This window comes from Prenolepis imparis, unplaced genomic scaffold (genome assembly GCF_030444845.1).
Source record: "Prenolepis imparis isolate NDT839.2.m4 unplaced genomic scaffold, iyPreImpa1.0 SCAF_5, whole genome shotgun sequence".
Taxonomy (NCBI): Eukaryota; Metazoa; Arthropoda; class Insecta; order Hymenoptera; family Formicidae; genus Prenolepis; species Prenolepis imparis.
Window position 1 is genome coordinate 16,747,679 of NW_028141163.1, and position 12,121 is coordinate 16,759,799.

The following is a 12,121-nucleotide window of genomic DNA, read 5'->3' on the forward strand; positions in this document are numbered from 1 at the left end:
ACAAAAAATATGATTTATCTCGTTTATAAAAAATAAAAAATAAAGCTTAATAAATGATAATATAAATAATAATAAATCATATATATGGATAATATGTAGCGCGGTAGATGACGAGTAATATATAGTAATGAATAAAATGTCTAAATGTCTCCTCATCGCGTCGAAGAAATTAGATGCAAAAGAAAGAGCAAGAAGAGAAAGTTAAATTGCACAGGCGACGTCTAGCTTTGAAGTTATTTCGTACGTCTAACTCAATTTGCATACGTTAAGACTAATAGATTAATGCTTAAGTAATTCTCTAAATTTTCATGATACTATTTGAGTTCTATTACAGTAGGATATATTCACAAATAAATTATCCAAATAAATTAAAAATAACAAAGCGGTTTAATCTTTAATTGAGACCTCAATTCGAGGAACTTACAATTAGAGAAACCTGTTAGATTTTATTAGCTGCACAATTTTCCCATTTAAAAGCTATTTTTGTGACATCGCGTAAATCTTTTCAGTATAGAATCCTTGCTAATATTGAAGAGATTATAAAATATATTACAATAATATAAACTATATTATTCAATCTTTTCAATTATATGATGCTAGATTTCTTATAAAATTTACATGATTTTAAAAGATCACATCCTTTATCAAATTATGAAACAATTCTTTCTCTGCCGAAATCAAAAACTTATTCTAATTACAGAGTTATTTAATATTGAAAATTAAATATAATGACTAATTAAATATAAGAACAAATAAATAAAAATTTATTCTTTAATTTAAGGCTAAATTAATCTAAAAAATTAAGTTACATTTAGCAGAAAAATATTAAAAATGTTAAAAGGCAATAATACAATAAAAATATATATAAGGAAAATTTCATTTTATTACAATGTCTCAAAATTAAACAATTATTATATAGGATGGATCATTTTAATGTATCATCCTCTACTTAATTTCAGAAAAAAATTATTTTTGATAAAATTTTACAATTTTTTAAGAAAGAAAATATGATTTATGAAATATATTTTTTAAAAAACCTCATGTGCATCGTGTGTCTTTTAAAAAAACCTAGAATTTTATTTAAAGCGAAAACAAACTAAAATAATTAAAACGATTATAATAAATAATTCATGTTATGTATAGGCTTCTCGAAACAAAATATGATTTATGAAATATATATTTTTTAAATCATGTGCATCGTGTGTCTTTTAAAAAAACCTAGAATTTTATTTAAAGCGAAAACAAACTAAAATAATTAAAACAATATAATAAATAATTCAAATTATGTATAGACTTTTTCTTTACAATATATCGAACCACGTAAATATCAAAACAATCCAATATCAAAAATACGGTAATTGCACTACAGTAATTATAATGGATATACCGAATGACAGTAGCAACATTGTACTGTGACTGTCACGACGAAAGATGAATGACCGTTTAAGAACGGGGTCAAACAAAGTGACGTTACCGAGTCCTCGACATCCGGCCAGGTGTTCAAAAACGGATACTCGCGTGTCCAGTGGCACTCACTCGTCTGCAGCATCCGTGATCGGACGTAAAGCCTCTAACGACTTTGTTAAAGACGCGGTACTTAATCGTACGTTTCTTTCGCGGGCGAGAGATGAATCTTCCGCCACGCGGCGAGGAACGCGCGAGGCTGGCCAGGTTTTGCGAGTCCGGATGATTAAACGAAGACTAACGCGGCCGTTCACGAGCGAGCGGAGTTTGATAAGAAACACCGGATGCCAAGACCAATCGAGGATGGATATATACCATAACTGTAGACGAGTGGAAATGCGTGCTCGTACGTTGAAAACAAAAAGGTTTTAATAACCGATCAAGCATTTGTTTGACACGCATTTCATCCGAGATGCGAAGCGTGATTGCACTTGCTCACGCGTGTAGCGCGAAATGAGATTGAAGGCGCGAAATCGAGAATTAAATAAAAGATTAACAGTCTTTTAAGACGTTTAAGAAAAACTTGTAGAATAATCTTTCGAAATAGTTCATTTAAAAAATCTTTGCGAGAATAAAAAATTATATATGAATTGTACATATATGAAATTGATAAGAAATCTTTTACGCTACATTATATTACGAGGAGATATTTTTTGGAAATCTTGGATAAAAAAATCTCAATTAATTTTCAACTATTTAACTCAAAAATTGACATATGTGCGATGCATCTACACTTTATCAGAGATTTTTATTTAAATTTTCGCGTAAAAAATGATAAATAATTACACAGAGAGAATTTTCTCTTAGAATTTACCCTGAAAATCATAGTAATCGTGGGACAATAGAAAGAATTTTCAAAATATGTTTGATTAATTTTACCATACTAATACTACTATTAAATTTTACTATACTTTTAGTAAAATTAATCAAACATATTTTATATCTTATTGTGATAGTCATTATTATTTTTTATCGTGATAAATATTAATCAGAGAAATTCTCATAAAGTTCTTTCCATGATTACCATGATTTTCAGGGTAAATTCTAAGAGAAAATTCTCTCTGTGTACTATATTGTAATTACTAAATTTACGACAGTTTATAAAGGACTGTATGTTCTTCATGACAAATAAGGTAAACGAAAAAAAAAAAAAAGCTCGAAATCCGGTCGCAGTTAATTAAATTAAAATAAAAAAAAATAAAAAAAATAAAAAAGTGCGATTACATACTTTCGTATTTGGCGTGGTCGTTCTTAATTGGCATAGTTAACTTACATCGCTAATTTCGCCAACGTCGAGGTTCTTCGTATCCGAGCCGGAGCCGTTGGCGTCGGGCGGCGGCCCGGAACTCGCGGGGGTCCACGGCGCGGAAATGGTGTCGGCTGCAGCCACCGCACTGCCTGCAAACAAACGAGGAACAACTTTGGTTTATTAACTTTTCTCGGGAAAAATCCTAGTCTCAAGCTGCGCTACGAGAACGACCTGAATTTATTTCGCGCAGAGGAAAGTAATAACCATAAATTAACTTCCCATGAAAGTTATGTGTTAGAAGTTCTATTCATAGAAAGAATGGTATTGAAATGATTTAGGTGCGAGAATTATATATGAAATGATAACGAAGATTATTATTATAGAAATAAAAGACGATATGTAACAGAAAGTAGCAATCTGATAGTTTTATTACACTTCTTCTCAATAATAATAATTTTTTAATAATGGTTTTTAATACATTTCATCATTAATAATGATCTTATAGGGAAAAGTTAAAATTTCTCAATCGCTCGTGGTTCATCATCAAAACCATCATGGTACTTCCGGGACACCCAGCATATAAATTCCCAATTTCACGTGCGTTATTGTTTCTAACAATGTACGCTGCGAAATAACGAATTAATTCCGCTGGCCATCGTGCGGCGAGCTCGTTTTCGACAGAGCGGAATATTATCCTATCGGATTAGTTACGGGGAAGGGCAAAAAGAGGGGGGTGTACGTACGGGGTTCCGGGGTGGGAGTGATGACAGAAAAATCAGCACGTAAAAAATCGCGGTCGCGGGGATTGGGGATGGCAAGGGGGGAAGAGGACAGAGACGGCACTTGGTCGTCGTCGCTTTCTACGTCGGAGCAACAAGTGTTCGCTGATATCGCGTATCAGTACCACGATGGCAAGTGGGGGTAGCTCGTAGGCGGTACACTCCGCCTACCGGGGGTGGAGTGCGTGTGTTAAACCCCCGGAAGAGACCCCTATCCCCGACGGGGTTGCCGGTGGCGGTACGAATCCCGATCCGTAGCAACAACCACCCCCGAAAGCCGAGTATTCTCCCCGTTCTCCTCTTCCCCCTCGATCCCTTTCTCTCCCTACAGTCTCCATCCCCCGCTCATCCCCCTGTGGCATTCGTCGCGATGACGAAATTCATCGGAGAATCATTCGCGAAGGCCTGTGCGCATGTGCGAACCGTATTCCAATTTTCGGGGAGAAACAAGACGGATAATTGTTAATTATACGCAGATATTCGCGCATCGCGTTCCACTTTATGCATTTGCAAGAAAATATGTCATGTTTTTGCAAAAAAATGCGTTATTATATGTGTATTATATTAATATATTTATTTTTCTCTGAATATTTTTCATTTAATCTGTCCTCGTATTTAAACAAAATTGCATTACTCTTCAGAATAATTCTTTTGGTATTATTTGCACGACAATATATGCACAAAATATTTCAAAATATGCAACCCCTTTTATCTGTCTGAAGACTTGTTCGACTTATGTATAAAAGGTATACATTTGCTGAAAACGTCTTGCATAAAAAGATGAGCAAGTCGATCCTCGGTACTATAAGTTTCTCGCGAAAATGCGGGGAGGTCATCGCGGCCAACGATGAACATGTGAGTGCAATATGCAGTCTGCAAAATGAGCGGTGGCTTAATAGAGACGCACGTGCACGAGAGTTACGTATGTGCGCGCGCCGAAATGTGTGCGTTACACACGTGTGCACAAGAGTCCATGCTGGAACGGGCAGAAAACATAGATCACAGCGGATGACGTATGGTTGCATTCGGCGTTGCTCGCAGAGACGAGGGAGGAAGAGAGGAGACAGAGGTGGAGAGGTTACCCACCAAGGGATGGAAATGTTCGGATGAAGGATAGGGTATGACCAGGCACACGCGGCCGTGATAGGGTGCAGAAACTTTGAGAGGGAGGCGCTTCTCTCTCTCTCTCTCTCTATCTCACCCTCGTCGGCGAAACCTCGGAATGTCCTGGCGGCTACTACTACGATCGCGATAGAGCTCGCGAACGTGCCACGTCCTTCTCCATTATCCGTTCTGCTCGGTGCTAGGATATTACGGTGCTAAATTCTCCCGGTCCGGTCCGGCTTGTTGAGTAATGATTGAATCGCGACAAATTTTCGGCTCGCGAAGAGGGACGGTGGCGAGCGTGGCCGCGTCGTTCGAATAGGCCGGATTCAGTAAATTGCTTAGCTTTCTACTCGGAGCCGCACACTTGAAGAGATATTTATTAACGAATCTTGTAATAGCGACGCACAATATAGTCTTGCAGCAGAGCGATATTAATCTTTTCGTATTTGCGTCTGTAGAGAATTCTTTTCAAATTCATGTTGTAAATAACTTATAAATATCGTATAAATAATGAGCAAGTATGCACATCTTATAAATGATGAGTAAATAATATATACATACACGTGTCATAGTTTTGTACTTCTCTGACAAATATAATTACGTGGCATCGCCAGCTTTCATAATTTTCTATTTTACAAGACTCTAATTTAAAAGACCAAAGAGAAACCTGTTTTCTACATTTTTTATCATGAAAAAAATATTAGCAGTGCAGTTAAATAATAAAGTTAAAGGAATGCAAAAACGTTGTATGCGTCTCTAAATAAAACGTGTCGATTCAATACTTAATATCGTGCTTTGTTATACTTTACATTAATTCAATTGTGTTTAGACTATTAAATTACTGAATCTCGTCGAAATTCTACTGAAATGAGAATTATGGACAATGTAGAACACTCGTATAGTGGAAGTTGCAACAATGCGACGAATGAAGAAACTTGAGAAAGAGAGAGAGAGAGAAAGGGATGAACATTTGGAATGTCGCGAACATTCGCGAGAATGAGATCGCCATGTCCATCTTTCAACACATTCTTGAGAGTTTAGTTTCCGCAGTATATCGCGGATGCAGCGAACCCTCTCAAAAACTCCATATCGTAATTTTCGTTAAACGCATCATTATTTCGTCACTACGATTATTTATTTTATCTACAATTACTCGCGCATATGTAATATTATATTTTTAACAAATTTAGAATAATAAAATTATAGAATTATATATAGCGAAAACCTTGCGACATTTTCGTAATGACTTTTTCAGAATATATATATTAATAATACAATAGTATAATAATACTATAGAATAACAATTTCGCGAAGTTAAATAGACAATAATTTTTTCAAACTTTGTAGAGCCTTCTCGACGAATTCATCATTGATAAAATGTTCTCGTTCGCTTTATCCTCGAATCGTATATAGTATATATAGACGCATGTATCAGTTGCACTCTGCGAGGGCGATAGTAAATGCCATGTTTGTGGTGGTAGTGGCACTGGCTAAGTTGTAAATTTGGCGTATAACCATTCGGGGGTGGCCCTGGTCGAGTAGGCCAGGTCTATCCTCTCTATCTCTATTCATCTATTTATCTCCCTCTCTCTCTCTCTTCCGCTTTTCGGAGGTAGTCGACGAGAGGGTGGGCTACAGGCAAAGGGGGGAAGAGGGGGGAGGTGAGACAGGAGACGGGGGTCGCGTAGAAGCATTCATAGCAGGGACCAGAGGGTGGCTTCGGTGGAATGCGTCCCGTTTAATATCGCGGAACATTATATATCGCCTCTCTTGTCCCTACGTTGGCCGTACCGAGCGCGGTATAACGTGTGCAAACACACCCTCGCAGATGCATATATATACGTACGGTAGCCTAGCCACGCGACGACGACGACGACGACGACGACGACGACGACGACGACGATGTATCCGATAACGCACTCGCGAGCTCTCGAGGAGACCTTTTCATAACGCCGGCGAATCTTTCGCGAAGAGCGTTGATAGTTATTTATCGCCGATCGCATGAAAGTGGAAAAGCTTGCCGGTTATTCCACATTTGACTTTATCCTTTTACCCTGTCGAGTATATTTTGCGAGTCTAAAAGATGCGGCAGCGTTGACCTTGTCAAGAAGATGCGAAGGAGTTGTGTGACTCATGGTTTCAAAAGCAATATTAAAGTAGAGAATACTTTAATCGCGTTTCTCCTAAGAAACTACCAAAAATTATTCAAGATTAAGATAACTGAAAAATGAGTCTTCTTATCTGTGTGTTTACACTTTCGAAAATTTTTTATTTAATCTTTATACTTTCATAAATTGTTTTACAAAAATTATTTCTAGGTTCACATCTTTTCTGATAAAAAAAAATTTGAAGAATTCAAGGAAGTAGAAGCTGTGTCACACGTCGAATATCTTTCAAAGTACCGAGTACTGTCAGACGATAAGATAGTAATATTGTCGTGAAGATATGACATTACGTTAGATAACAGCGAGAAAAACGTAAGCATTTTTATATCACCGTGACAGGATCTTTTCCTCTCTCTCTCACGTAAAATTCCGGGAAAAATTAATTATCATCTCGATCCCGGCCGCGAATTATCGTGCCGCAAAATTTATTAAGAGACGACGCGCTCATGCCGTGCTCCGCCTTTTATGCGAGCCGTTAAGAATTCTAATCGGTTCTGGCACGAGCCACGTCTCGATATTATCGAACGATTATACGTGCGCAAAGCCACGGGGCAAAGTAAAAAGTTCGTGAGAGAGCGTGCGCGATATAGCCGACTTTATATAAATCGACCGCGACGAATCGGACTTAATCGTCCAGCGCCTGTTATACAGTTTAGATAAAATATCGCGTTAAGCAGCGTAAAGGTACAAGCCGTTGAAACGACGATTACGTGGAAATTATTGCACTGTGTGTTAATGGATTCGTGATTTTAACGCGGAGCAGACATAAATAATAAATAAAAAAATTATGTTTAATTCAATTAAATACTAGTACAATTTCGTTTATTACATAATGTCAGAAAAGCGCATTTTTATACTTATGAAAATTATTCGCATATTCTAATAATATTTCAATTAAGGATTACATACTAAAGTTCACGTTTTTATATTTATATCTATATTTTCTCTATCTATATTTCCTCTTTCTATATTAATTTATTGTTAATGAAAATCCCAACTGCTAATTTTGTCGATAATGAAATAATAAGCACTCTCGCGTCAAGCTGTTCAATTTCTTTGACGTTTGTGCCAACCGAGGGATGAAAAAACTCGCCTCGCAGCCATAGATGCGCGTCCATTCGAGACGCGCGCGATTGTGATTAATCGCCGCTCGGTTCAATGAAAAACAGCGGACTCGATTCCCCTCATATCGTGTATAGATACGTATTCGCTCGTTCTACGAGAACGCAAAGTACCGAGAGAGTACGCGGTGAATCATCTCTCTTGTATTTGGAGCCCATAGAGAGCGATTGAAAAGAAAAGCAGACGCAAACGACGCCTGCCTGTCCGCGCGCGGGAAGGACGAGGTATAAAAGTGGGGAAAAATAATAAACGCACTTGAAGCTTTTCGCGCATAAGGGTAGCGAGAAAGAGAACCGGGGAATATATACTATAGAGGGGGAGAGACGAGAGATCGCCCGGAAAATATTGGCAGATCCCGGAACGCGCCTCGGGAGAGAAAAACGAAACAATGCGATTCCATCGAGCGCAACAACTATGGCGTTCACCTCTTTAATTCTTAGCGAGCGGAAAAAGAAAGGAACAAAAAATACGATAACACCGCGTATGCGCGCAGCGGGAAACAGTTCGATGCATCCGGGCAAAGAATGGATCCGCGCGGGAACGAGGTAACGCGAGATGGAAATCGCGAACGAACGCGAGCCACTTTCGCGAGCTCTTCAATTAGCAGTTTTGCCGAGTCCCGGTTTCGACGAGAGAGAAAGAAAGAGAGAGAGCTCCCCTCCCCCCCCCCCCCGATAATGTTTCTCCACGATCAATGTGTCTTGCATTCGCCGCATCGTTAACGACCACCATCGCGGTTGTCTATTATGCGCGGAAAAAGAATCATGGTGTGGGAATCGTCGTAAAATCAAACGGTGACTCTCTCTCTCAAGAGCGAGATTCGCGCTGCACGAAGGCGATTAGCGGAGAGTCCGCCGCGGTAATTATCGGGTACCTCCGAGACCAGTTCGTTAGGATCCCCGGAGTAAATTGGAACGAGATAATTCGATCGAAGAGGATGGAGGAAGAGAGAAAAAGATTCGGAAGAAAATAACGCGGCAACAGCATCCGGTCCATCTCGCGAACTTGCAAATCTTTACGACGAATATTTATATAAATGTCATTATTCCGCGACTATATAAGTCGCAAAGATACGCGATTCCATCGATAGCCGCGTCGACGCCGGGCAACATTTTTGCATTTCGCACGTCCCGCAATTACGAGCAAAATAATTTGTAAAGCTTACGCGAGAGAATTATGCCGTGTCGTCTCGTTAAAGTAAACCGGGAATATATATACATAAATCGGATGATTCGGGGGACCGTTCGGGCTTGTATAACGCTCGTCGTATTGTCGCGCGCAATTAGAGGGATTAATTTACATACTGCAGGATTAACCGTTCGACCATGAATTATTCAGGGCTATGCTAATGTGTGTCGGCTCCGAATTGAAGTCAATAATTGAATGCTCCTCGAGAATAAGAACGGGGAGCCGTCGGTCTCGCCGTCGCCGGGGAACCGAGAGAGAGAAGAATCATTAACCGCATTATATTCGTAGAAAACGAGAGCGCGCGCGAGCAGGTAAAGAGAAAATTACTAACCGCGCGCGAAACTCGTGGGGGCCCCCGCGTAATATAATGCGCGCTATTTACTTTCGAGACGACGCGTTCGTAAACTGGAAAATGGGATATATATTGCCGTAGTATTCTTTAATCGCGAATTTTCTAATTAATCTGATATTGAATTTTCTAGCTAAAATGTGTCGAGATATCTATAGTTTTCGAATTATAAGCGACTTTAGAGATCTTCTAAAGACGAATCTAACTCGGAGATGTACTATAAATAATTTTTATATCAGAATTTAATTTAAAGATTAATTATAAAAACGCTTGAAATATCGTGGATATATTTAAAGATACAATGCCTAATTTTTTTTTTTATAAAAGGAAATCGTACTGATTTTTCATCAAGGTACGTAAAAGAGGAAAATACAGGTAAGGTGTATAAATAGAACGTGAAAATAAACTCTAGGCACACTATATATCTATTAGAAGCTAATGACGTATGTACGTAATAACAATTGTTATTTTCGTACGCGTCGGGAATAATCGAGCGATGTAATTTCGCTTCCTCGCATTTTGAGATACATTAAAGTCGGCACCGAAATAATCGTTCTTGCGAAATAATCGGTATATAGAGTTGGCTGAAATTAGAACGGGCGACAAGATTAATATCGAATCCTCGTGCGATTCGCGTAATTCCAGCTTGCGCCTCTACCGCGAGGCAAGGGTTAATACGGTTTTAATGACGAATAATGAAATCTTCCGTCAAAAACCGCAGCGACATTGCCGGCGTAATAAGCTCTCGAGACGAGAAGACGCGGACTAGACACTGAGATTGTATGCATGTGTGTCGGGCAAACATGACGATAAACTTAAGCGAGCGAGGAACTTAAGAGCGTGTCTGAAGAAGAAGCAGAGAAATCGTCGAGATGACAATGTCGAGAAAATATAAGGATGACGAGAATGAAGGACGAAGATGAAGAGGAAAAGATAATGAGGAGTAATATTGTTGAAAAACACCGAAATATAATTGAAGTATCAATGGGAATTAACATCCCACCATATACAACGATTTTATACACTGAGAGAATTTTCTCTTAGAATTTACCCTGAAAATAAAAATAATAATATCTATCACAATAAAATATAAAACATGTTTGATTAATTTTACTAAACTGCATAATAAAATTAATCAAACATATTTTATATTTTATTGTAATATAGATATTATTATTTTTATTGTGATAAATATTAATCAAAGAACTTCTCATAAAATTCTTATCATGATTACCACGATTTTCAGGGTAAATTCTAAGAGAAAATTCTCTCTGTGCAATTATCGATTTTTAAAACTTTTTAAAGCAATAAATTGTACTTTAATTGCTACATATATTAATGTATATCATCCACAGAAATTTCTGATCAAACAAAAAAAATATCATTACAGAATTAGATTTATTTCCTATGGGGTTGCAAGAGTTGCAACATCCGATCGATAATTTTGCGATTCGTCACCAGAGAGATAATCAACTCGACCCGTCTTTCTCTATTCGCTTCCTTTAGCTTTTACCCTCAAGATTTCACCGCTGTCAAGGCGAACAGCTGATTCTCTTCGGTCCCGTGGGAGAAACATTATCCACGGTGTTGATTTACAGTTTTCGATACAACAACGAGCAACAACGAGGAGAAACCCGAGGATGACGTGACTATAAGGCAAGGATAGAGCAGGAACAAAAGCGAGGGAGTTGTTTTCTCTTTCTTTTTCCTTCTCATCTTTTCCGAGAGACGCTCTAGAGTACCGAAACTCTCCTTCTTGTTTTCAGAAGCTACTAGTTGGACGAACGCGTAGAAGCCGTCGATCGAGCGTGTAGCGTTTCTTCGCTCTTCTCCGGCTCTTCGCGTTCACCGAGAAGACAGCTGCCGCGTTGAGGCCAACAACCGGTTTGCGCTGCCTCCTTTTCCTCCTTGCTCCTCCTCGCTCCTACCCTCTAAGATCCTCTATCTCGTCCCGACTTTACGTCATTCAGGTTCTCGTGTCGTTGCACAAAAAGGGGAAAAACGATCGAGACACGACAAAGCGACTGCCGGCGGCACCTCTCGTCGATTCGGATCACGATTCACGGATCATCGTCCGGTAGGATGCTTGTTTGGTTTGTTTCGTGCGATGACGATTGAACGAGACTTAGAGATCGCGTTACTTTGACCAAGCCCCACACAATCGTGCGTAATCAATTTTTTTTAAATTTCTTCGCCAAAACCATGAAATAAATCACATCTTTGAAAATTGTTTCAGTGTCAAAATGTATCAAATTCTATTTTAATTATACAAGAAACAGAGCAAGATTATATTCATAAATCGTTTCAGTTCTTTTAATGCACGAAAAAATGTTACATCTCCTTAAGATTTTCCTTGACAATTATGCACTGCAGATTTCGGAAGCGAGCCATAACAGTATTTTGATGTCATTAAGCAGTAGCGTATTTTAAAAGACGAAAAAGCAGACAGAAAATCGTCAAACAGCTGTGAATATTGCCAGAGCGACGCGACGGACTGAACAGAATTCCGTCTTATTAAGAAGTTCATTATTTTAACGACCCTCGAGCAACGATGTGTCCGCCGAAGAGACAGTAAAGAGAGAGAGAGAGAGAGAGAAAGACAGAGAAAGGAAAAAAGAAAAAAAAAATAGAGAGGATGGGGGAAAGAAGAGAGAAAAAGAGAGACTTGGTGAATATTTATCAGGCAATATCAGCCTTA

The 12,121-nt window shown here is 38.6% G+C and overlaps 2 protein-coding genes across 13 annotated transcripts in view; one reads left to right on the forward strand and one right to left on the reverse strand.

Moving 5' to 3' along the window:
* The window catches only part of Scalloped (TEA domain transcription factor 1 homolog scalloped), a 175,241-nt gene that overhangs the window by 47,193 nt on the left and 115,927 nt on the right, over positions 1-12,121 (reverse strand). For all 12 annotated transcript variants that reach the window (XM_083038132.1, XM_083038137.1, XM_083038135.1 and 9 more), the window contains one exon: positions 2,738-2,862. In XM_083038132.1, coding sequence (XP_082894258.1) covers positions 2,738-2,862 — 125 coding nt within the window. The remainder of the gene's footprint in view (positions 1-2,737; positions 2,863-12,121) is intronic.
* LOC145936202 (uncharacterized) overlaps positions 1-12,121 on the forward strand; it is a 185,927-nt gene that overhangs the window by 28,276 nt on the left and 145,530 nt on the right. The gene's annotated exons all lie outside the window — the stretch shown is intronic.